The sequence below is a fragment of the Podarcis liolepis genome (assembly GCF_965112155.1).
Source record: "Podarcis liolepis genome assembly, chromosome: 1".
NCBI lineage: Eukaryota > Metazoa > Chordata > Lepidosauria > Squamata > Lacertidae > Podarcis > Podarcis liolepis.
In genome coordinates, this window is record NC_139554.1 from 131,861,186 (window position 1) to 131,887,445 (window position 26,260).

The 26,260-nt window shown below is 45.3% G+C and overlaps 1 protein-coding gene across 5 annotated transcripts in view; it reads right to left on the minus strand.

The window, feature by feature from the left end:
• The window catches only part of NBEAL1 (neurobeachin like 1), a 152,302-nt gene that overhangs the window by 94,612 nt on the left and 31,430 nt on the right, over nucleotides 1–26,260 (minus strand). For 4 of the 5 annotated variants that reach the window (XR_014518537.1, XR_014518538.1, XM_083471490.1 and 1 more), the window contains exons 5-11: nucleotides 25,806–25,887; nucleotides 21,739–21,866; nucleotides 16,586–16,668; nucleotides 13,310–13,395; nucleotides 11,566–11,872; nucleotides 8,235–8,341; nucleotides 961–1,047 (exon numbers count right to left, since the gene is read on the minus strand). Coding sequence is in view for 3 of the 5 variants with exons in the window: in XM_083471490.1 (XP_083327616.1) it covers nucleotides 961–1,047; nucleotides 8,235–8,341; nucleotides 11,566–11,872; nucleotides 13,310–13,395; nucleotides 16,586–16,668; nucleotides 21,739–21,866; nucleotides 25,806–25,887 (880 nt within the window). In the remaining 2 variants the exon portion in view is untranslated. The remainder of the gene's footprint in view (nucleotides 1–960; nucleotides 1,048–8,234; nucleotides 8,342–11,565; nucleotides 11,873–13,309; nucleotides 13,396–16,585; nucleotides 16,669–21,738; nucleotides 21,867–25,805; nucleotides 25,888–26,260) is intronic. The other variant, XM_083471492.1, reaches the window with a different exon arrangement.

Consider the following 26,260-nt stretch of genomic DNA (forward strand, 5'->3'; position numbering starts at 1 on the left):
TGGGGGGGGGTATTTTTTTCTGTTTGAGAAACTAGAAATATTTTGTCATCCAAATCCGCTTGTGAATCTGCACAGTAAGACTGTGTGTATAAAGGGCATTTCATCTGGAGTGCACAAAAACAAACAGGAGTTTTTAAAAATAAAAATAAACAAAGGTTGTTAGCTGAATTAGCTCTTAGGCAGTGATCACCATGCTGACTTATTAGCAGATTAATTTAGACAGAACGGGGGTGCAGGCAAGTGTCTTGTTTTCACCTGTTTCAGTCGTTCTGTACAAGAACCTATCTGTTATCAAAGCTCCTACCATTTCTAAAGAAGTCATGAGGTAAGATCTGGCATTTTGCATTCTCTCATGATGGAAAACATTTTAAAAAATTAAGCCACCAATTGCTCCCCACCTCCCAAATTCAGTCTGTCCATTGTACCGTGAACAATGATTGGTTTTATTTTTATTTCATCATTATTTTTTGCAACAGAATCAAGACATCACATCCAATCGCACAGATTTGACAAAACCCTAAAAGCCCAAATACACCACAGCGCTTAGAAAGATGAATGGACGAGGGTGGGGGAAGAAAAGAAAGAAAGAAAGAAAGAAAGAAAGAAAGAAAGAAAGAAAGAAAGAAAGAAAGGACTAAAATAAAACGAAATCACCAAGTTGGTAGTTTTGAAACTGGAGTTCTATTCCTGGACTTCACCTTCCTCAGTTTAAAAAATTAAAACGCGACAAATATTGTACGTATCAAATGCTTTGACGTTTTTGTTGGCCTAATAACGGCACCACCTTAATACGGATTGTGGAATGCTTAAGCCTTGAAGCGCCTTTAAACCTAGCTTGTGTTTTTCGGTTAGTCAAGACAAACTAAATCTTAGGGACAAGGAAGGTGTTTCAGAGGTGAAGTACAGGAAAGGTCTCGTTCAACCGATTGCCACTGCGCCTCAGCTTCAACTCAAAGATACCTGTTCCTGATTCATTTCTGTCAGTAATTTGTTGGCAAGGTCTTTCTCAGTCTTGTCTGCCACCTGACTGTTAGCATTTAAAAACAGCTGTTAAAAACGGGAGATAAGAATAAATGGGAACAGGCGTGTTAAACAGTCAATCTGCAGGCCGGAGACAATAAAGGCTGGAGCAAACATCTCACTAACCAGCAAGTTAACACAATGGCTGTAACAAATAAAGGGCCCCTTTTTTCCAGAAGGAAATAACTAGGATTGGGGGATATTTTTCCTCCTTTCCAGATGTCGTCTCAAGAAATGCAAAATATGGAGATAGGAAACAGTCACTGTCCACAGAAACATAGGAGGAGAATGCCAAAAATCTGGCAATTCTGATCTCCTCCAATCCACACCTCTCAAAGCATGGTGTTGATAATAGAATTGTGGGGGTGCATTATGTACTGTTTCGACGGACCTCTTGAATGCATTTGGCCCATGCAAATATAACACCCTGATCTTTTAAATCACGCGGGTGGCGCTGTGGGTTAAACCACAGAGCCTAGGACTTGCTGATCAGAAGGTCGGCGGTTCAAATCCCCGCGGCGGGGTGAGCTCCCGTTGCTCGGTCCCTGCTCCTGCCAACCTAGCAGTTCGAAAGCATGTCAAAGTGCAAGTAGATAAATAGGTACCACTCCAGCGGGAAGGTAAACGGCGTTTCCATGCGCTGCTCTGGTTCGTCAGAAGCGGCTTAGTCATGCTGGTCACATGAAGCTGTATGCCGGCTCCCTCAGCCAATAGAGCAAGATGAGTGCCGAAACCCCAGAGTCGGCCACGACTGGACCTAATGGTCAGGGGTCCCTTTACCTTTACTAAACTGGTTCACTCTTAACCAGAATTTGCATGTGCACTTTGAACCGTATTTTCAAACCCTAGTCTAGAGAGGAACCAGGTTACTTGGTTACCTTATTTCCTTGGGATGCAATAAGGTAAAAGGTAAGGGACCCCAGGATGCTTAAGTTCAGTCAAAGGAAATTATGGGGTGCGGCGCTCATCTCGCTTTCAGATCAAGGGAGCCGGCATTTGTCCACAGACAGCTTTCCGGGTCATGTGGCCAGCAGGACTAAATCGCTCCTGGAACACCGTGATGGAAACTACAGGGCACAGAAATGCCGTTTACCTTCCCGCCGCAGTGGTACCTATTTATCTACTTGCACTGGTGTGCTTTCGAACTGCTAGGTTGGCAGGAGCTGGGACAGAGCAACGGGAGCTCACCCCGTCACACGGATTCGAACCGCCAACCTTTTGATCTGCAAGCCCAAGAGGCTCAGTGGTTTAGACCACAGCGCCACCCGCATCCCTCATACCTTTGGGTGTATGGGGTATTGAAAGAGTAGTGCCTCTGTGGTGAGGGGCATGTTGTGCTCCTTCTGTGGAAGTTTTTCCAGCTTTGGTCCCCACCCTGCACTCAGCTCTCACCTGTGGTTTCTAGAAGAGTTTGGATTTGATATCCCGCCTTTCACTCCCCTTCAGGAGTCTCAAAGCGGCTAACATTCTCCTTTCCCTTCCTCCCCCACAAAAAACACTCTGTGAGGTGAGTGAGGCTGAGAGACTTCACAGAAGTGTGACTGGCCCAAGGTCACCCAGCAGCTGCATGTGGAGGAGCGGAGACACGAACCCGGTTTCCCAGATTACGTGACTACTGCTCTTAACCACTACACCACACTGGCTCTCAAGCTGTAAGCACATGACGGCAGCCGCACCCAGGAAACGGCTTCAACTGGCCAGCTAAACCAAGTGAAGGCAGCCGATGGGTCTAGCAGGTAGGCTACTCAACCTGGGAAGCGAGCCCACTGAGGAGAAGGAAAACTCGGATCCTAAACCTCAGCTGCCTTGCAGGATATCTTCGGGAAAAGGAAAGGCTAAGGCTCCAGGGGTCAGCAAACTTTTTCAGCAGGGAGCCGGTCCACTGTCCCTCAGACCTTGTGGTGGGCTGGACTATATTTTGGGGGAAAATATGAACGAATTCCTATGCCCCACAAATAACCCAGAGATGCATTTTAAATAAAAGGACACATTCTACTCATGTAAAAACACCAGGCAGGCCCAAATCAACGAGGCCGAAAGGTGGGTCTTATCTGGGCATCCCAGGACCTCCATATACGCTGCCCAGGCTTGCACCCCAAGAAAGTCACTTTGGTGCTGCTAATGTAGTGGTTTGACTTCACCCCTGCACGTGCAAACTCCATTGCCTCTCGAGACAGACGGATATCAACAAGTACCGTGTTTTTCGCTCTATAGGACGCACTTTTTCCCCTTCAAAAATGAAGGGGATATGTGTGTGCGTCCTATGGAGCGAAGACGGCATAGCCCCACGACCCTCTCCCGGCTGGAGAGGTGACGCGCGGTTATGGCAGGAACCTCTACAGCCCCGTGTCACCTCTCCAGCCGGGAGAGCGCGTGCGTGGGGCTAAAGCAGCCCCCCGCGACCCTCTCTCGGCTGGAGAGGTGACGCGCGGCTATGGCAGGAGCCTCTCCGCTGCGCCTTTCCGCTGCTCCCTGACCTGCTCTTTGGGGCTGGTGGTGGGCTTCCCCCCGCCAGCCCCAAAGAGCAGGTCGAAAGGAACCTGAAGCCTGGAGAGCGAGAGGGGTCAGTGCACCCCCTCTAAAACAAAGTGCGTCCTATTGTCCGGTGCGTCCTATGGTGCAAAAAATACGGTAGTTATTTCCTTATGCTTATTTCATTTATACAGTGGCACCTCGGGTTACATACGCTTCAGGTTACATACACTTCAGGTTACAGACTCCACTAACCCAGAAATATTACCTCGGGTTAAGAACTTTGCTTCAGGATGAGAACAGAAATCGTGCTCTGGCGGCGCAGAAGCAGCAGGAGGCCCCATTAGCTAAAGTGGTGCTTCAGAACAGTTTCAGGTTAAGAACGGACCTCCGGAACAAATTAAGTACGTAAGCAGAGGTACCACTGTATTCCGCTTTTCCTCCAAGCTGCTCAAGCATCACACTGACTCTCTAGTTAAGGCCAGGGTGGGGGGCCAGGGGGAGGATGGAAGGATGGAGAACATCTGTACCCGATATGCGAAGGCTTGAGGGAGAGGGAACACTTTTATCCTGATGGTGTGATCCCGCTCTCTTAAATCACAACTGAAATCTGGACAGTTAGGTCTTCCCTAGCCAAGCTGGGACATGGACACCTCCCCAATTCTATTCTATTCTATTTTTGATTTTTATTGTTATTCATGTTTTTATACTGTATTTTATGCTGCTTTTATAATTAAGTGTTTTAAAGTGTTTTAAATTTGTTGTTAGCCACCCTGAGCCTGGTTTTTGAACCGGGAAGGGCGGGGTATAAATAAATTATTATTATTATTATTATTATTATTATTATTATTATTATTATTACTACTACTACTACTACTACTCCAAACCACGCCTTGGGACCATTATAAGGGTCTGCTCCTTCAAGTGCAAGATGTTTTCCCTCCACATATGTGAGGGGAAAACATACCTAACATAATTTATGGAAGTACAAGGGAAAAGAACATTATGAAGTAACCTACGTGAGTTCAACATGACCAAAAAAAGGGGGGACCCCAAAACTAGCACAAAACACACAAATGTTTAATTATTATTTTTAATCATTTCCTTGCCCCTTTCCTTGTTTTTAGCTGTTCTTATTTTACCAGTAAGCTGCCCTGAGACCCTGCCCGGGGAAAAAGTCAGGGTATAAATGTAACAATAATAATTAATAATAATAACAATGGTGACGATGTTAGCCATTATAGATTGTTCAGGTTGCCCCACACATACCCACACATGCCGTGCCCATCGCTCCAGCACCCATGAATGCCCAACATAACCCTAAAAAATGCTCTCAAGGATGAGGGGCACTATTCAGAATGTAATCCAACGTGGGGATGTATCATGAAGAGAAAAATTGGCAAAAACCCCAGAAGCAATTAATAATAATAATAATAATAATAATAATTTATTATTTATACCTTGCCCATCTGGCTGAGTTTCCCCAGCAACTCTGGGCGGCTGTTAAAAACAGTACAGCATTAAATATTTAAAACTTCCCTGAACAGGGATGCCTTCAGATGTCTTCTAAGAATAAGATAGCTGCTTATTTCCTTCACATCTGAAGGGAGGGTGTTCCACAGGGTGGGTGCCACTACCAAGAAGGCCCTTGGCGCTGGATCTCAGTGTCCAGGCTGAACGATGGGGGTGGAGACTTCTTGGATCGGAAACTTCCACAGAGTCAGATCACTGGTCCATCAAACACAGTACAGTGGTACCTCAGGTTACATACGCTTCAGGTTACATACGCTTCAGGTTACAGACTCCGCTAACCCAGAAATATTACCTCGGGTTAAGAACTTTACTTCAGGATAAGAACACAAATCGTGCTCCAGCGGCGCAGCAGCAGCAGGAGGCCCCATTAGCTAAAGTGGTGCTTCAGGTTAAGAACAGTTTCAGGTTAAGAACAGACCTCCGAAACGAATTAAGTTCTTAAACCGAGGTACCACTGTAGTGGCTAGAAATGTGTGCTGCAGTTCATCAGCTCAGCCAAGTCGGATGAGCTGGAAAGCCTAGAGGGACCTGGGATGGCCTTATAGGGTTGCCATACGTCCAGATTCAAACGGCAAAATTAACTTCTGGGGGAAATTCAAAAAATCGGCGAAATGTCCAGGTTTTTGCCAAGAGAACCAGGAGGTTTGTTTTTGAATATCACTTTTTTGAAAGCGATTTGAAAAATCGGCAAAATGTCCAGGTTTTTGCCAAGAGAACCAGGAGGTTTGTGTTTGAATATCACTTTTTTGAAAGCGATTTGAAAAATCGGCAAAATGTCCAGGTTTTTGCCAAGAGAACCAGGAGGTGTGTGTTTGAATATCACTTTTTGCCTTTTGGGGGCAAATCCCCGGGGGGGGGGGGGACTCAACAACTTTGAGGTTCATTTCCCAAAAGAAAAGCTCACAACTTTTGGGGTGAGTTCTCCCAAAAAAAATGCTCAACAACTTTTTACTTCTTGAAATATGGCAACCCTACCTTACAGAACTACTGCCTGATACGAAGTAAATACACAGCCTTGCCCCCCCAAAAAACCCAAACATCCTCTGTTCTGTGCATCATAGCACATGCTGGAAACCTATCCATAAGAAGGACGCTGTTGCCTTCCATGATTTTTTCCATGCTGCCTGTCCCCCCAAGAAGAAGAAGTTTGGATTTGATATCCCGCTTTATCACTACCCTAAGGAGTCTCAAAGCGGCTAACATTCTCCTTTCCCTTCTTCCCCCACAACAAACACTCTGTGAGGTGAGTGGGGATGAGAGACTTCAGAGAAGTGTGACTGGCCCAAGGTCACCCAGCAGCTGCATGTGGAGGAGTGGAGAAGCGAACCCAGTTCACCAGATTACGAGTCTACCGCTCTTAACCACTAGGGAGGGGGCCAGGGCAAGTACTGCAGCTACATAATGTGCTTCGGTGATAAACAGCACAGAAAGGAAACATAGCCATGACCTGAGCTAATTGATGGGTTTAAACAACCCAACGTTAGGATTCCCTCTGCATGTAAGACCAACACTGACATCTCAGGAATTAACAACTACTGGATCATTGATTTTGCAAGGCTATTAGGCACTGAGAATGAAACTATATTGAATGTTGTTTACCGGGACTAGTATCACAGCCCTATCCTGGCTTACTCAGAAGTAAGTCCCACTGATTTCAAAAGTGCATAGTAAATATCTTGTTGGCAAGATGCAATTCCATGCACAAAGGTATCGCATAGGCATAAAAGGTGGCGTTCTTCAATAATTTGCAGACTAGGATCCAGAGTTTGGGAAACGTTCTCTCTCTCTCTCACCTTCCCCTCTCCAGAGTGAATCCTCCCTTCCATGTTTGTTAGCCATGCTTCAGAGTGCTAGACATGTACAGTGGTACCTCGGGTTACATACGCTTCAGGTTACAGACTCCACTAACCCAGAAATAGTACCTCAGGTTAAGAACTTTGCTTCAGGATGAGAACAGAAACCGTGCTCTGGCCGCACGGCGGCAGCTGGAGGCCCCATTAGTTAAAGTGGTGCTTCAGGATAAGAACAGTTTCAGGTTAAGAACGGACCTCCAGAACGAATTAAGTACTTAACCCGAGGTACCACTGTATCAGCACTAAAATGGTTAATGCCAGCCAGGGTTCTCTTAACAAGGGTCTGCAAACCTTCTAATAAACCAGTCCTAGGTTGCGAGGGAACCACGGTTAACGTTAACCATCTTTTGTGAAAGTGGACGTGCAGGAGCGATTCTATGCCTGTCTACTCAGAAGAAAGTCCCACTGTGTTCCGTAGGATTTACTCCCAGGTGTATAGGACTGAAGCCCAAACCGTATGGTAACAAGAGAGGAAGAGGGAAAGAAATCACTCTGGAGCAGGCGGGAAGGATAAAAAGGTAAAGGTAAAGGGACCCCTGACCATTAGGTCCAGTAGAGGCCGACTCTGGGGTTGCAGCGCTCATCTCACTTTACTGGCCGAGGGAGGTGGCATACAGCTTCCGGGTCATGTGGCCAGCATGACTAAGCCACTTCTGGAGAACCAGAGCAGCACATTCAAACGCCGTTTACCTTCCCGCTGGAGTGGTACCTATTTATCTACTTGCACCTTGACGTGCTTTCAAACTGCTAGGTTGGCCGTTCTAGGGGGTGGGAAGGATAGAAAGCGCTTAACGTCAGGGATGACTCCCAGTTTGCCAATTGTTTGCTAATTCTGCTGCACTGAAAGAAAGAGCACACCCAATATGACTAGGAGAAAGCACTTTTCTGAAGCATTCAGCTACTTCTGTACAAAAAGAGGCTTGCCACATGATTCACTGCTATCTAGATTAACAAAGAACTATAGGAAACTAAAAAGAAAACTTGTGGATTGTGTGCTTGGCGAGAGAAACGTATTATTAATTTACTTTTCACGGCCTGCCCCTGACACCAACATAACAATTTTAAGGGGATCTGGAGTAAAAGATGCGTATCTGCATAACAATCCAAAAACACACACACGCCCCCGCTGCCGCCTCAAAGGCTCTTGAAGCATTCAGAGTATTAAGTACATGGAAGAAGTACAAGTTGTTCCTTGGCAAGGTAACATTGCTGCTCGCATCGAGTTATTTTGTACACAGTCATGGTGAAGATTTTATCAAATGTATGGACAAGGTATTAGAAACAACTGAGCTCTTACAAAAGGTGGATAGTAATTTTAAGAAATAAAGATTAGCTCTTATACAACCTTCTGTTTACCTTGCAATTTTGCAGCAGGCGAATCAGATGTTCAAAGCAGTTGCTGTTAAGGAAAATGGCTTGCAGAACAGGCCTGTCTGTGCAGTCTAACATGGCGGTGATGGTATCTAAGGAGGTGAAAGTGAAAATCAAAGAGAAATACAGTATATAATTTGACATTTTGCTCTAGGGGGCTTAGTTTGGTCAGAATCAAGTACACACTTCCAGAATTAATGCTAAATACATGACTTCTGGTAAATAGGCCACTATAGCTGCCAGAGGGCTGTGAAGATTTGTGTTCCAGACTTTTTTGACTCATCTACCCATCTACTATCTGAAACCAAAGGGGCACATATGTTGCAAGATGTGAAATTATTAGCTACTACTACCTAAGAAGGGGACGCGGGTGGCGCTATGGGTTAAACCACAGATCCTAGGACTTGGCGATCAGAAGGTCAGCTGTTCGAATCCCCGCAACAGGGTGAGTTCCTGTTGCTTGGTCCCTGCTCCTGCCCACCTAGCAGTTCAAAAGCATGTCAAAGTGCAAGTAGATAAATAGGTACCACTCTGGCGGGAAGGTAAACGGCGTTTTCGTGCGCTGCTCTGGTTCGCCAGAAGCGGCTTAGTCATGCTGGCCACATGACCTGGAAGCTGTACGCCAGCTCCCTTGGCCAATAAAGCAAGATGAGCACCGCAACCCCAGAGTGGCCACAACTGGACCTAATGGTCAGAGGTCCCTTTACCTTTAGCTTTACATTACTTCTGGTAAATAGGCCACTATAGCCGCTAGAGGGTGGTGAAGATTTGTGTTCCAGACTTTTTTGACTCATCTACCCATGTACTATCTGAAACCAAAAGGGCAAATTTGTTGCAAGGGGGTGAGTCTTGTTGCTCTAGCGGGGCTCATTGCACTGGCTTCCAAGAGTGCAAAAACTTAGCCCATTTACAGGTACACTTGGAAGTGTGGGAACAGCATGATTATGTTCTTACAGGTGAGGGGCGGCAGAGAAGGACACATTCTTTTGTCTGCTTCTGGGAGAACTGAATAGACACATCCGAAATGGTTGTGTGTTTTTTAGCTGACCGATTTTTTTTAATACTTGCAATTGGTTTAATGCAAGCTCCCCCGGTATTACAAATATTGAAGAGCAGCACCGAAAATGCCTAAATAAATAAAAACCACGTGTACACAAACACTGGCCAGGTGAAACTGAAGACTATGAAAGATGTGTTTGTTTTCTTTTTCCAGGAAACGCGCGGAGGAAACACAGGTGATTTTATATATTCTCTCCCCCCACTGTGAATCAGTGATAAAGTTATTATAATTTGAGAGAGTTATTTCAGATGCTGGATGCTGCTAGTAGTTTTTGTGTATGTTTAGAATCTACTGCACTTAGGAGGCAACTAAGTATATACTGTATTTTTCGCTCTATAGGACGCACTTCCCCCCTCCAAAAATTAAGGGGAAATTTGTGTGCATCCTATGGAGCGAACACAGGCTCCTTGGCTTCAGCAATAGCAACGCGAAGCCTCCGAAGTGCAGAGGGAGCGCTCCCTCCGCACTCCGGAGGCTTCGCGTTGTTTTCGCTGAAGCCTGGAGAGCGAGAGGGGTCGGTGCGCACCGACCCCTCTCGCTCTCCAGGCTTCAGGGATAGCCGCCTGAAGCCTTTGGAGCGCAGCAGGAACTCGCGCTGCGCTCCAAAGGCTTCGGGTTCTTTTTGCTGAAGCCAGAAGAGCAAGACTCTCCTGGCTTCAGCAGAGAGGGAAAGCTGCGCAGCACCCCTACAACCAAGCGGGAGGAGAAATGGAAGGGGCTCCATTTCTCCTGCCGCTTCGCTGAAGGGGTGCTGAGCAAAGAGGGGGAGAATTTAATTTTTTCCCTGTTCTCCCCCTCCTATGGTCCGGTGCGTCCTATAGAGCGAAAAATGCAGTATCTTGATTGTGTTAGCCTTCTGAAGCAGTTTCACTTGGAAGCCATCATTACACACCAGTCACAAAAAGTGACTCAACAGAAAGGGCACGAGGCAGCGCTGTCAGCACTCCCTAAAGCGAGGATGGGGAATGTTGTTGAAACTCAGATGGCATAGCCAATGGTCAAGGATGGTGGGAGTCCAGCAACATCTGGAGGAGCACAAATGTTGCCACCCCCTTTTTTAATTTAAATTTTAATATTTTTATTAAGTACAAATTAGAAAACATACATATACACAACAAAAGAAAATACAAAAGAAAAAGAAAATACATCTAACCAAGGGAAAAAAATTTGAGAATATCTTGTCTCTTTTCATATTTAGAGTTATTTATACCTCTATAAAATGCTATTGACAATAAAGCAGTGAAATGAAAAATAAGATATCAGAAAAAAGAAAAAATAAAGAATAAAGAAGTAAAAGAAAAAGATCATAGGTGAAAATTTTTAAAAGTAGATAAGTACTCACAATACATAGCCGTTTCCCATCTATATTTATATTCAACTGTATAATTTCATCTTGTCTTTATCTACCTTAAATAAAGTGTTGTTGTTTTTTTTAAAAAAAAGACTTCCACCGTTTACCTCACGCGTTTTTAATAATCCGTTCGTCAGAACCTCTGTTCTTCATATTTTCCCTTTGGATTTCCTTAATGTCTCACTTTGTATTTTTTTTATTACGCACAAGATTATTCTGTGTTGCCACTCCTAAAAGCAAATGGTTACAGGGAGAAACCTCAACCCTGCCGTATACCTTCCTTAAGAAGCCAGAGGCCTTTCTCCTGGGCATGGTCGGCCAATTGGTGCCAAAGAAAGACAGAACATTCTTTATGTATGCTACAACAGCAGCAAGAATCCTCATTGCAAAGTATTGGAAGACAGAAGATCTACCCACCGTGGAAGAATGGCAGATGAAGGTGATAGACTATATGGGATTGGCAGAAATGACTGGCAGAATCCGAGACCAGGGAAAAGAGGCAGCGGAAGAAGATTGGAAGAAGTTTAAGAATTACCTTAAGAAACACTGTAAAATTAGTGAATGTTAGAATGATGCTGGCTTTATAAATTAAGTGGTTGACAGCTGTAAGGGTTAAGTTTAAAGAAAAAATGAGGATGTAAATTAGATAAAACTAAGAGTAAGGATTTGCTGGAAAAAGTCTGAAAATAGAATGCAGAAAGGGGAGGTATGGGGAAGTCGGGGAGATAAGTTACAAGAAAATAAGGATTTGAAATTATATTTGTTATTTGTTTTTTTTGTGTTTGTTGGTGTTTTTGTATTTTGTTTTTAAAAAATGTGAAAAGTGAATAAAAATTTATTTAAAAAAAGAAGAAGAAAGAAACCTCAACCCTTTTCCCAACTCCCAGAAGGGGCGTCACACTCACTCAGCATTTGAATCTGTAGCGCTATGAATCGGCTCTCCCACTGCCGGGACCTCCGCGAGTTCGGCAAAGCCGTGTGGTCCGAGTTGAGCAGCTTGAAGTAATTCTCCAATATGGTGCTGGTCTCCACTTGCCGCTGGTCCGAGCTGCTGGTCAGAAGGATGTGAACCACTTCCGTCAGGCACTTCAGCGTCAGCTCGGCCTTCCTGCTCACTTCGTCGGGGTCTCGGCTGTCCCACGCGTCGCAGTCTGCCAGTACGCGCATCAAGACTTCCATGGTGGCAGGAGATATGGCTTGGAGAGCGTTTCTCTAAAGTCAACAATAGAATTGTCTGAATACCAGGACATTATATCAGCAAACCTTGAAACAAACAAACAGCAAGAAACAACAACACCCAGTTTGGTACAGTGGTACCTTGGTTTTCAAAAGCCGAAACGCCGGAAGAAAGTGTTCCGGTTTTCGAGTGTTTTTCGGAAGCCAAACGTCCGAAGCGGCTGTTGTTTCCGGGGCACCTGCACCTATCAGAAGCTGCACCTTGGTTTTCAAACATTTCAGAAGTCAAACGGACTTCCGGAACGGATTACGTTTGGCGCTTTTGTTTTTGCTATTTATTTTGCATTTTTGTTTTTGAGGTTTATTCGGTTAATTTGTTTTTGTGGCTGTGTGGAACCCAGTTCAGCTACTGATTGATTGATTGATTGATTGTGTGACTGTGGAAATGGATAAAAGCCCCCCATCCAAACAATGACTATCATCAGCGCAGGTAAGAAAAAAATGTAATTTTAATTTTTATCATCTATAATACTATCTTAAAGGTAAAGGGACCCCTGACCATTAGGTCCAGTTGTGGATGACTCTGGGGTTGCGGCGCTCATCTCGCTTTATTAGCCGAGGAAGCCGGCATACAGCTTCCAGGTCATGTGGCCAGCATGACTAAGCCACTTCTGGTGAACTAGAGCAGCACACGGAAACACCATTTACATTCCCGCCGGAGTGGTACCTATTTATCTGCTTGCACTTGACGTGCTTTCGAACTGCTGGGGGGGGGGCAGGAGCTGGGACCGAACAATGGGAGCTCACCCCGTCATGGGGATTCGAACTGCTGACCTTCCGATTGGCAAGCCCTAGGCTCTGTGGTTTAGATCACAGCACCAAATAAGACAATACTGTCTTATTTATTTTATAATATAATACATTGTTTATTGCTTTTATTTTATGGATCAATGGTCTCGTTAGATAGTAAAATTCATGTTAAATTGCTGTTTTGGGGGGTGGTTTTAAAAAGTCTGGAATGGTTTAATACGTTTTGAACTACTTTCGCGCGCCTTGCTTTTGGAACGGAACTTTGGAACTTCTGGAATGGATTAAGTTTGAGAACCAAGGTATATCGAACCACTGTATATCAAATTATTTTTAAAACCTTATCATTTTATCTGGACAAAGTTGATGAGTGATTTCTATGTGCAGAATCCGAATATCTTCTTTCCACTTACAGAAAGTGTCATGGCAGGAGGGTACTTCACTATCATAGTACCGCGCAAACTCTTAAGCATGTACAAAATAGTGGCAATGAGCATTTTCCTTCTACTCCTGCCTATCTGGTCTCCCTATATCTGTTTCTTGCTAAGATTTGAGGAGGCGGGGGGGGGGGGCTGCAACAATCATGCTGAAGTTCAAGGTCTTTCTGGCATCACGGCTGCGTCCTTCAGTCAATAAGATGACGCCAATATTTGTTGGGATTCTCACCTGCCCACCAGCCACAATCGCTCCAAAGAGGTGTAGCAAACAACACTTCAGGCTCTCTTTGAGATGCTCACTTTCTTGAAAACACTCTGAAAGAAGAGAACAAGTTGCAGGCACGTTAACTTCGAGCCAAAAGATTTGTAGGCAGGTGGTCAAATAATATATCTCAAAAACAATTACTGTACAAATACGTAGCTCCCATTTTTCTTTTCATAATGAAGTCAACCCTCGAATCTATAATCAAATCTGCCTTTTTTAAAGACATAAAAACAGTTGATTTAAAACAAGTTAAGCCCAATTAAAACTAAATTAAAACTGCGTTATCTGGGAACTCCAGGACCAGCTGCATAGCTCAACGCCATCTTGACCAGATGTCCTATAATCAATGTTTAGTTATATAGTGGTACCTCGGGTTAAGTATTTAATTCGTTCTGGAGGTCCGTTCTTAACCTGAAACTGTTCTTAACCTGAAGCACCACTTTAGCTAATGGGGCCTCCTGCTGCCGCTGTGCCACCAGAGCACGATTTCTGTTCTTATCCTGAAGCAAAGTTCTTAACCTGAAGCACTATTTCTGGGTTAGCGGAGTGTGTAACATGAAGCGTATATAACCTGAGGTACCACTGTAGTGGTAAAATTAATCCACCGTTTCAGTTAAATCCACCTTTCCAAATCGTCACATTTAACTATGTAGTAGTAAAGAATCCTTCAGAGAAACACAGCAGTGCAGCTGGGATGGGGAAATTCAGGCATTTTTGCTTAAACTTTTAGTAAAAAACTGTAGTTTGTTTTGTTCTCCCAGCATACAAACTGTGGCTCATTTTAACTACAGTTGGTTCCAAACCATGGTTTCAGAAGCTGGTTTGTTTAAACTAGCCCCAGTTAAGATTAGGTAAAGGGACCCCTGACCATTAGGTCCAGTCGTGGCCGACTCTGGGGTTGCGGCGCTCATCTCGCTTTATTGGCCAAGGGAGCCGGCGTACAGCTTCTGGGTCATGTGGCCAGCATGACTAAGCCGCTTCTGGCGAACCAGAGCAGCGCACGGAAACACCATTTACCTTCCCGCCAGAGTGGTACCTATTTATCTGCTTGCACTTTGACGTGCTTTTGAACTGCTAGGTGGGCAGGAGCTGGGACTGAGCAACGGGAGCTCACCCCGTCGCGGGGATTCGAACCGCCGACCTTCTGATTGGCAAGGCCTAGGCTCTGTGGTTTAACCCACAGCGCCATAAACTATGGTTTGAAGTTGGCTTGTTTCCACAAACCACTGTCAAAACTAACCAACATTTGTCCCAGTTCAGACTTTGTGATAAGCTGTAGTTAGCCTAAAACAGAAATGGACATTTCCGGACATCTCTTCCAGGCTATGCCAGAGGAGAAAAGTGAAGATGAGGCAGGGAGCATGAAAGTCTGAGGCTCACCGCATTTTTTCCACATAATGCTAAATCGTAGTTTAGTATTATGTGAAAATGCAGCCATTTAAAAGGTGCTATTAAGTGCACAGAGATTTTATATACTGACATAAGATCCAATAAAATTTTATGCAGCAAAAAACTCTTAAACATTCACAGTGCCCAAAACACACAAAAAAACCTCCTATTGGCAAAAACTAGAAAGAGCCCAAAATCTTCCCCTTCCATTGAAAAATCATTATACTGTATTCTTTGCTCAAAGAATACCTGGCAGAAGGGAATTACAAGCAGCCTAAGGAATTTTTCTCAGCAATAAACATTAACCTGGAAGCTGTTACCATAGCAATAACTTTACGCAGATGAACAAACTGCTGCCAAAGCCACAAGATTATTTTGTTTGAAATTAGCACCGTAAAAATCTCTGAGTAACGTCACCAACCAGCACCGTTAAAATGTCACCATTTTTAAATGAAGTGGGCAGTGGAGGCGCCCAAGTCTTAAAACAAGCTGGCTATTGAAACAAAAACTACATTTTGGAACTTTTAAAAAAATCTTTACGTAATGCTAAATAGCTTAGGGGGAAGCCACGCTAGCTGTAATTTCCAGAGTGGTTTTTACAGTCAATCCGTCCCTAAGCTAGGAAGGCTGATTGCCGAAGAATTGATGCTTTTGAATTATGGTGCTGGAGGAGACTCTTGAGAGTCCCATGGACTGCAAGAAGATCAAACCTATCCATTCTGAAGGAAATCAGCCCTGAGTGCTCACTGCAAGGACAGATCCTGAAGCTGAGGCTCCAATACTTTGGCCACCTCATGAGAAGAGAAGACTCCCTGGAAAAGACCCTGATGTTGGGAAAGATGCAGGGCACAAGGAGAAGGGGACGGCAGAGGACGAGATGGTTGGACGGTGTTCTCGAAGCTACCAGCATGAGTTTGACCAAACTGCGGGAGGCAGTGGAAGACAGGAGTGCCTGGCGTGCTCTGGTCCATGGGGTCACAAAGAGTCGGACACGACTAAATGACTAAACAACAACAACATGGTTTCGCTTAGATTTACACTCATACCTTGGATCCCGAACACCTCGGTACTCAGACATTCTGGCTCCTGAACATCGCAAACCTGGAAGTGATTGTTCCCATTTGCAAACGTTCTTTGGAACCCGAACGTTCGATGGGGCTTCTGCGGCTTCTGATTGGCTGCAGGAGCTTTCTGCAGCCAATCAAAAGCTGCAGTTTGGTTTCCGAATGTTTTGGAAGTCGGATGGACTTCTGGAACGGATTCCGTTTGACTTCCGAGGTACGACTGTACATGCAAACTGGGCCAGTGACTAACTCAAGGTCACCAAGTGAGCTCCATGGCTAAGCTAATAAGTGAACCTTGGCAAAATACACAAAAGCCAACCACAGGCATGCATGGAAATGGTCAGATAATACGTGCCAAAAAGAATTTGTTAAGAACTTGCATTTAACTGTGCTTAATGTCCCGAAGGAGTTCTCAGCAATTACCGTATTTTTTGCTCTATAAGACTCACTTTTTCCCTCCTAAAAAGTAAGGGGAAATGTGTGTGTGTCTTATGGAGCGAATGCAGGCTGCACAGCTATCCCAGAAGCCAGAACAGCAAGAGGGATTGCTGCTTTCACTGCGCAGCGATCCCTCTTGCTGTTCTGGCTTCTGGGATTCAGAATATTCTTTTTTCTTGTTTTCCTCCTCCAAAAACTAGGTGCATCTTGTGGTCTGGTGCGTCTTATAGAGCGAAAAATACAGTATTTTGTATTCGTCACCTTGAGAATGGAAGTGTGCAGCAATAAATTTTATCCCTTAAAAAATTCCGAAGTAAGCACATTAAGAAAACAAGGCAATGATACTCACGGTAAAAGAAAGGGACAAACTCCACTGTGAGGGAAGCTGGTTTGTACTTCTGCCTGCTTTTTTCAACACTGCTCAGAATTCGTCTATATATTTTTTTAAAAGGAGAAACCAAGAGGTAAGATTTATTTGTTGGCGGACGCTGCAGAACACATTTTTTATTTATTCTAAAGCATGCTTTTCTTCAAATGCAATGAAATACCTATTCCATATTACATTAGCAGCACTTTTAAAACTACCAGGGTACTATTTTGGACTACTTTATTTCTAAGCAGTGTACTTTTAAATAAAACCAAAACCAAAACCCAGCCCATAACTGACTTTAAGGACATGCAGCTTTAACACTACAAATTTGGCAAATTAAAACAATAGGATTTATTGATAGCTCAGCTACTCAAAGTGACCCATTTTGCTATACATTTAGAAGGCTACGTCTCACATAAGCAAGTTGGTAGGTACCTACATATACTGTGACCATGTTTAAGTGATTGTATCTCAGCGTAATAAGCCACAGAATGAATGAGTCTATAGCCACAGTCCTTTTGTGGTGCAAACAATCTCTCAAGGGAACCACGGTTTCCTGTTTTGCCCAAACTGGGAAACAATGGCTACTGCCAGCTTCTGAACACAACCAATATTTTGACCCACCGTCAAACTGTGGTTAAGTATCCTGGTAGACATGGTTTCCTGATTTAGATGACGTCCTGGCATCATCAAGTCTCATGCAATGGGAGGAGTGAAGAAGCTGCTCCCGAAAGCATATGGCTTAATAAGCCAAGATCTGAATGTGACAACTTATATTGGTCCAAGCTAGGCCAGTATGCTCCTTTGTTGTGCCACATAAGCACATGTTGTGCAGACGCCTGATTATCGTCTTCCAAAGCAACTACTCTATTCCAAACTTAAAAATGGAACGCATAATGCTGGTGGTCAACAAAAGAGGTTTAAAGGCTCTCTCAAGGCAATTTTTAAAAAATGTAGTATAATCACCAACAATTGGGAAACACTGGCCTGCGAGCGCTCCAATTGGAGAGCAGCCTTTGCCAAAGATGTCATGGGCTTGGAAGACACTCGAACTCAGGATGCAAGGGAGAAACGTGCTAAGAGGAAGGCACGCTTGGCAAATCCACACCGTGATCAACTCCCACCCGGTAACCAATGTCCCCAGTGTGGAAGGATGTGTGGATCCAGAATTGGCCTCCACAGTCACTTACGGACTCATTGTTAAAACCGTGTTTATGGAAGACAATCTGACTCGGCTACGAGTGATCGCCAAAGATAAGGGTTAACCATGTCTTTATTTGACTGCATGTATTGACTGCAGTTTCACATTCCCATGGAATGGACACAATAAGAGTCACATTTGTCTCCCATATCCACTGGCCCACTAATTTCATGGGTAATGCAGTTCCCCCTGCTTCCCCCCCCCATCAAAACAAACAAAACTAGCCTCTCCTACTCTTTCTTTCTTTAAAGAATGCATTTTCTTGACTAATAAGTCATTTAGTGGATGCTATAGCAGACGTGGGTGGCGCTGTGGGTTAAACCACTGAGCCTAGGACTTGCCGATCAGAAGGTTGGCGGTTCGAATCCCCGTGACGGGGTGAGCTCCCGTTGCTTGGTCCCAGCTCCTGCCAACCTAGCAGTTCGAAAGCATGTCAAAGTGCAAGTAGATAAATAGGTACCACTCCAGCAGGAAGGTAAACGGCGTTTCCGTGCACTGCTCTGGTTCACCAGAAGCGGCTTAGTCATGCTGGCCACATGACCCGGAAGCTGACTGCGGTCAAACGCCGGCTCCCTCGGCCAATAAAGCAAGATGAGCGCTGCAACCCCGGAGTCAGTCACGACTGGACCTAATGGTCAGGGGTCCCTTTACCTTTTTGTATGATAAAGTTCTCTCCTTAGTTAACTGTCTGTCTGTATGTATGACTCAGATGTTCCACCACTCCTTTATTCAGTGAATATCTTGCATGTGTGATTAAAAAAGAATGCCTTTTCCAAGATGCAAGGTTACACCGCAGGAGACAAATCTTACTATGTTTGTTTACTTTTCTAGGCTCGGTTACATCGCTCCAAAGTGAGCTTGGGCAAGGGCTAAGAATAACGCAGCAAAAGCAATGGCAGAAAACAAGTTACAGATTGTGCTTGCCGAGATAATGGAAAGGCAGTTGTTATAATAGGCCCAGTGTACTGAAAAAAGGTGTATTTAAAGTAGGGGGTGTATTAATGGAAAATATATATAACAGGAGAGTTTGAACAAAAGTACCACATTTTTCCATGTACAACACAGCTCTGTGTATAAGACAGAGGACTATTTTTGAGGACTCCAAATTAAGAAAATGGGGCGAGTGGTTAAGCTTTGGGGAGATTGCCAAGAGTTGTTGACCTTTTTTGGGGGAAATGTCCATAGTTGTTAGGTTTTTTTGGAGGGGATACTGCTGAAAATTGCTCACCCGCATGACCGCACACATCACCAAAGGCACCAATCATATGCCTGCTCGCCGCCAACAGCAGCAAATCGCCCGCTCTATTGTCACAGCGGCAGCCAATACACAGCAGCCATTGTCACAGCCACCACTCACCTGCCCCAATCACCGCTGACAATCTCCTGATCGCAGCAGCAACCAATCGCACATCCCACCAATGCACTACCCATGTTCATAGCTGTCAACCTTCCCTTTTTTGCGGGAAATTTCCTTATTCCAGCGTCGTTTCCCGCTGCTATCCCGGATTGTTAGATATCCCGTAGACTGACCCCGGGATAGATGAGGCTGACGATCCCTTATTTTCAAGGCTGCTGATCCCTTATTTTCAAATCTGAAAGTTGACAGCTATGCCCATGTATAATACGAGCCCAAATTTTAAACTTTTTTCGCTCTAAAGGACGCACTGGACCATAGGACGCACAGGACAATAGGAGGGGGAGAACGGGGGGGGGATTCTCCCCCTCTCTGCGCATCGCCCCTTCAGCGAAGCGGCAGGAGAAACAGAGCCCCTTCCATTTCTCCTCCCGCTTTGCTAAAGGGGCGCTGCGCAGAGAGGGAAAACTGTGCAGTGCCTCTCCAGCATAGCAAAGCCTGGAGAGCAAGAGGGATCGGTGTGCACTGACCCCTCTCACTCTCCAGGCTTCAGACGGCTATCCGGAAGCCTTCGGAGGCCAGCGAAAACTCCTGCTGCGCTCCGAAGGCTTGTGGATAGCTGCCCGAAGCCCCCGGAGCGCAGCAGGAGTTCACGCTGCGCTCCGGGAGCTTCGGGCTTCAGGTGGCTATCCGCAAGCCTCCAGAGCGCAGCAGGAGTTCCCGCTGCGCTCCGGGGGCTTCAGGAGACTTCAGTGAAAGCAACGTGAAGCCTCCGGAGCACGGGGGGAGCACTCCCTCTGCGCTTCAGAGGCTTCGCGTTGCTATCGCTTAAGCCAAGGAGCCTGCATTTGCTCCATAGAATGCACACACATTTCCCCTTAATTTTTGGAGGGGGGAAAGTGCGTCCTATAGTGCAAAAAATACGGTAATTTTTATTAGAAAAAACCCTCATCTGATACATGGAAAACTACGGTATATGGGTAGCAAAGCAGCAACAGAAACTACAGGAGAGAGAACAGCAAGGTGGTGGATTGAAAGTAGGGATGGAAAACCTGTGTCGGCACGCCAACATTGCTGAACTATGACACCCATCATCTCTGACCACAGGCTATGTTGGGTGCAGCTGATGGGAATCGGAGTCCAAAAGGATAGGGAGGCCCACACATCCCCCAGCCCAGTTTTAACAAGAAACTGGGCACCAAGGCCCTGTTATCTAAGGTAGCATTAAGGCCCCACTAAGGCTCGTACCTACGGGGCCACCTCTCCTGGTATGTCCGGCAGAGGACCTTAAGGTCCATAAATAACAACACTTTGGAAGTCCTGAGCCCCAAGGAGGTTAGTTTGGCCTCAACCAGGGCCAGGGCCTTTTCAGCTCTGGCCCCGGCCTGGTGGAACGCCCTACCGCAGGACATCAGGGCCCTGCGGGATTTGACATCTTTCCGCAGGGCCTACAAGACGGAGCTGTTCCGCTTGGCCTTTGGTCTGGACTCAGTCTAACCCCCCCCCTCATTTATTTTTTTTATGGAACCCCTCATATGGGATTTTGTATATAAATTTTCCCTCAGCTCTTTTTTGCTGGCCCATGTAGGACCAGCATGGATAGTTGGCCCCGGTGAATATTTGACTTTTCTCCCCTTATGGCTTTGATCTATAAAGGTAAAGGGACGCCTGACCATTAGGTCCAGTCGTGACCGACTCTGGAGTTGCGGCGCTCATCTCGCTTTATTGGCCGAGGGAGCCGGTGTACAGCTTTCGGGTCATGTGGCCAGCATGACTAAGCCGCTTCTGGAGCAGCGCATGGAAATGCCGTTCACCTTCCCGCTGGAGTGGTACCTATTTATCTACTTACACTTTGACATGCTTTCGAACTGCTAGGTTGGCAGGAGCAGGGACCGAGCAACGGGAGCTCACCCCGTCGCAGGGATTCGTACCGCCGACCTTCTGATTGGCAAGCCGTAGGCTCTGTGGTTTAACCCACAGCGCCACCCGTGTCCCAATATATATAGGCTTTGATCTATAGGCGACCACAAAAACGAGGCTGCATTTTAAACTGTATTGTAACTAATATTTTAGTCAACTGTTTGTTTGGGTTTTGTTTGGTTTTTAATGTTTTTACTGTATTTATATTCGGTGTTAGCCGCCCTGAGCCCGGTCTTGGCCAGGGAGGGCGGGGTATAAATAAAAAAATATTATCATCATCATCATCATCATCATCACCAGTGCACAGTTCACAGCAGCAGTGCCCTGCCTTCTGGTGCCCCTGGGGTAGCATGCGACGCCTCTGACCGTGCCAGAGGAGTTCACACGCCCCACGCAAGTGCTAACCCAGGTTTTCAAGGGGTTTTGCGGTATCCAGGGAGCAGCGGTGGAAGGAGACACACTGCGGGACCTTCTTCATCGGCGGGGGAAGCTAAACGCTAAGATCCTCTGTGCATGCAAACATTTCTTCAACAGAATGCAAAGATACACATCTATTGCCTGTCCCCTGAGCTTGCAAGTCGGCACATTCCACTGGCATTTGTCCTGCAAAGAGATTCGGCGCAGCAATAAAACACCGCCCACTCGATTGCCACTTACCCAGCGATTCTTTGCCTCCAGTTGCGATAGGGGTCGTACAAGCTTTCGCAAAAAGCCAGCGCGTGTCTTACAAACTCCTCTATGGGCGTCTGGTCGGCTACTTCTTTCTCCTTCGTTTTGCTCTTTAGCTGAAGAGACAGCAAAAAAACCACGACGGTCACCAAAACACTTTCAGAACTACCAGTTTTGCACGCACCGCACCCCGGCCTGAAATGTTGGACAGCTGTTGCCAGTTGAGAGGAATCAACAGCCTGACTCTGTGGAAAGCAGCTAGCTACCCGTGGTTTCCAGGAAACGAAATGAAATGTACCGTATTTTTCGCTCTATAAGACGCACCAGACCACAAGACGCACCTAGTTTTTGGAGGAGGAAAACAAGAAAAAAATATATTCTGAATCTCAGAAGCCAGAACAGCAAGAGGGATCGCTGCACAGCGAAAGCAGCAATCCCTCTTGCTGTTCTGGCTTCTGGGATAGCTGCGCAGCCTGCATTCGCTCCATAAGACGCACACACATTTCCCCTTACTTTTTAGGAGGGGAAAAGTGAGTCTTATAGAGCAAAAAATATGGTAGGGTTTTCAAAGAGAGCTGCGCAGAAGTGAAATACCAAGTTCATCAGGCTCAGAGGCACAAGGAAGACGGGGGTTTTGGGATCGGGGACAAAATCATGCATGCCCTCCGACCAGGTCTTCTTTCCTCTCCTACCCTTTCCATACAGATGTGAGAGCATTGCCAAACACACCAACTTTTCTGTTGTTGTTCTGTTTAACTGTAAAGGTTTTCGATTCTAGTGAAATCTAACCCCCTTCCCAGTCCCTACGTAATTATCAGCACCAACTGGAGCAGTTAAACCGAAGCACGTGCAAAAATGGAAAGAAATGCTGCGATATTGCTTTCGTCTCGATTAAGGGATATTGAGGTTTTATCTCCCCTGTCCCCGCCTCTGCCTATAGGCCTCCTTGCTGGCCAGTCCCAAGATAATGATGATGAGGATGATGATAATAATAATAATAATAATAATAATAAATATTTTTATTATTTGTGGCCAACCCATCTGACAGGGTTGCCAGGCGGCCATAATCAGAAGAGGCCCAAAAAGCAAATTTGAAATAGGATGTGAGAGCTCCCGTAATTGTTTTATTTTTAAAAGATGTTTTAACCACTCGCATTATAAAATATCAGAGGGGTGTGCAGAAAACCCAAAATAAGTAAAAAGAACATGCTAAAAATTATGCAGCTAAAATAGCAGTAAGAGAAAATTGCCTTGGAGGCACACACACAGTATAATTTTCTCTGTTTATTTCCCCCCACAGTTCTTACACCAAACTGCTTGTTAAATTTGGGACTGACCAGAGGGAGCTTTAAAAAAAAAAGTTAGTGAATTCCGGGAATCCCCTTCTGCACAGGAAACCTGCAAAATGGACTAGAGGCCAGCTGATGGAAGTCAATTATTATAAGTTATTGCTGCATTTAAAAAAAAAAATTGACTGTCAGCAAGCTGTGATGAAGTTTTTTTGGGAGGGGAATCCTACCATATTTAATATTTAAAATTAATGGGGGGAGGGGATTAAAGATAAAATTGACCACTGTTTATTTGGCAAGTACAGTGGTACCTCGGGTTAAGTACTTAATTTGTTCTGGAGGTCTGTTCTTAACGTGAAACTGTTCTTAACCTGAAGACCACTTTAGCTAATGGGGCCTCCCGCTGCTGCTGCGCCGCTGGAGCACGATTTCTGTTCTCATCCTGAAGCAAAGTTCTTAACCTGAAGCACTATTTCTGGGTTAGCAGAGTCCGTAACCTGAAGCGTATGTAACCTGAAGTGTATGTAACCCGAAGTACCACTGTAGTATACCATCTATGAGAACAAGTTGTTACTCAAGAAGTCTCCAGCCACGAACTCGCCTTAGGAAAGCCACTCTCTCTTGGTCTCAGCCCCCATTGTCAAGATGGGAATAATAACACTGACCTGCAGCTTTATTTATGAGGATTGAGGTAGTTTGCTTAAAACATTCTGAACCAAAAAAAACCACTTCTAAAATTACCAAAGGGAAGGCAACTTTCTCTTCCTGCCTGGCTGGGGGGCAGAGTCAAAAGTTGCTGGTGGGCAGAACCAGAATTCAGACCACTCTGCTTCTGTTTTCACCATGGCTACCCCAAATTCCCAATTGTACACAGCCCTACTGAGTTCAAAGGATATACTCTTCTAACAAAAGGGTATGTAGGATTGTTTTAATTTTTAGTACAAAATACCTATATACCGTATTTTTCGCTCTATAGGACACACTTTTTCCCTTCCAAAAATGAAGGGGAAATGTGTGTGCGTCCTATGGAGTGAATGCAGGCTTCAGGAAGCTATCCACAAGCCTTTGGAACGTGGCGGGAGTGTCCGCCGGGCTCCAAAGGCTTGCGGATAGCAGCCTGTAGCCCGAAGCCCGGGGAGCGCAGCGCTGCGCACCCCAGGCTTTGGGCAGATATCTGCAAGCCTTCGGAGCCTGGCGGGAGTTCCCGCCGGGCTCCCAAGGCTTGCGGATAGCAGCAAGCTCTGGAAGCAAAGGCGAGGTTGCGCGTAACATCGCCCCTGCTCCCGGACCCGTTCTGGTGACTGGGGTCGGGGGAAGCTCGGGCTAAAAAGGAAGCTAAAAAGCTAAAAAGCTCGGGCTAAAAAGGATCAATCCCGCTAGCTGTCTTGGCTTCTGCCAAAGCCACACGCAGCCTCTCCCAGCTGGAGAGGTTGTGCGTGGCTAAAGAGGAAGCGAAGACAGCCAGCAGGATGGATCCCGCTGGCTGTCTTGGCTTCTTTGCTCTTTGGGGCTGGGGGAGGGGGAATAATTTTTTTTCTTTATTTCCCCCCCAAAAAACTAGGTGTGACCTATGGTCCGGTGCACCCTATAGAGCGAAAAATACTGTAACTACTCTTGTAGAAACCAAGTGAAAGTAATTCCTTTCTGACTTTAGTGTCGCACACTCATGATCAGAAGAAGGAAGGAACAAACAAACAAGAAGGAAGAAACTCTAATGAGACAGAAAACAGGGGCATTCAGCAAGTATTGGAGGTTTTATAAAATGAGGTGGGGGGCACATGCAGTCCCCACCCCCTTTAGGCAAGTTGGTAGGGCAGAGCTTTCCAAACCGTGTGTCGCAGCACATTGGTGTGTTGGCTGCAATGTGTAGGTGCATCACACAAACGCTTTTCCCGGGGCTGGAAAGGGGTTTGTTTAACCTCTGGTTTGCTAGTAAAACTAAATTACTGTGTCACGACATGATGCAAAACTGAATTACTGTGTCACAAAATGATGTCTAAAAAGTGTGTTGCCCACACAAAACGTTTGGAAAGCACTGCATTAGGCTCTCCATGTAATGTTGAGCTAGCAAACCTTTCGCCACCTTATAAATTACCCCCTAAATTAATTTTCAGGCATTCCTTTGCCATTGCAGTACGGCTACAAAAATACAGTGGTGCCTCACAAGACGAAATTAATTCGTTCCGCGAGATTTTTCATCTAGCGAATTTTTCGTCTTGCGAAGCACGGTGTCGGAAAAGTTTTGGAAAAGCTTCAAAAATCACCAAAAACCTTAAAAAAAGGCTACCACACCGCGTTCTATGAGTTGCTCCTCGAAGTCAAGTCGCAACTGTATTAACGGTGTTAAGAAAAAGGAAACAAACTTGCAAGACGTTTTCGTCTTGCGAAGCAAGCCCATAGGGAAATTCGTCTTGCGAAGCAGCTCAAAAACCACGAAACCCTTTCGTCTAGCGAGTTTTTCGTCTTGCGAGGCATTCGTCTTGCGGGGCACCACTGTAAAAAGCAATCAAGAATTCTCACAAAACTTATTGTAAAACTCAAGCCTACCTCACTACCATCAAGTGAGCTTCTTCTAACCAGTCAACTAAATCTGAACTCCAGTGGTGGAATTAATTTTGTCGCTCCAAATGGAACTTGGAAATAAAGAGATGAATTGTGTTGCAGGTGACAGTACACATGGCCAAGTCAAGTGTTGGTGAGTTTATTCTCAGTGCAGCACCAGTTTCTGACTAGAAAGCAATTTAAGCAAATTACAGGTTCACCTACCTGCTGAATATACAGTGTAGTCATCGTAATGACATGGTTAATATAGGAACAGGTGCCAATCTCCTCCACATTAGCCAAATTTCTGAAAGGGAAATAATAAGGCATGAGTGGCAAGACATGGTAGAACTGTCCAATATGATTTAACGCGCAGCAAAAGAATGGTATATCACGATTTCCCAAAACATTCTGCACCGTGTTATAAAAATACAGAATAATCTCACATTAAGAGGTTGTCTTTAAACATGGAAATTATAGCCAATCAAAGCCGCTTGATGGCAAACCGTATCATTAATGGAATTGAAATCCCTCTTTCCATCACCAAATAGCATCAAAATGGTTCACAGCAACACTGCACATAGATGTAGTCATGGACCATCAACTATTTTGTGTGTGTGTTTTACAACTTTTTGTATGTTTTAGAACGTTTGTGAGGGTCATCCGAGCTACAGAAGAAA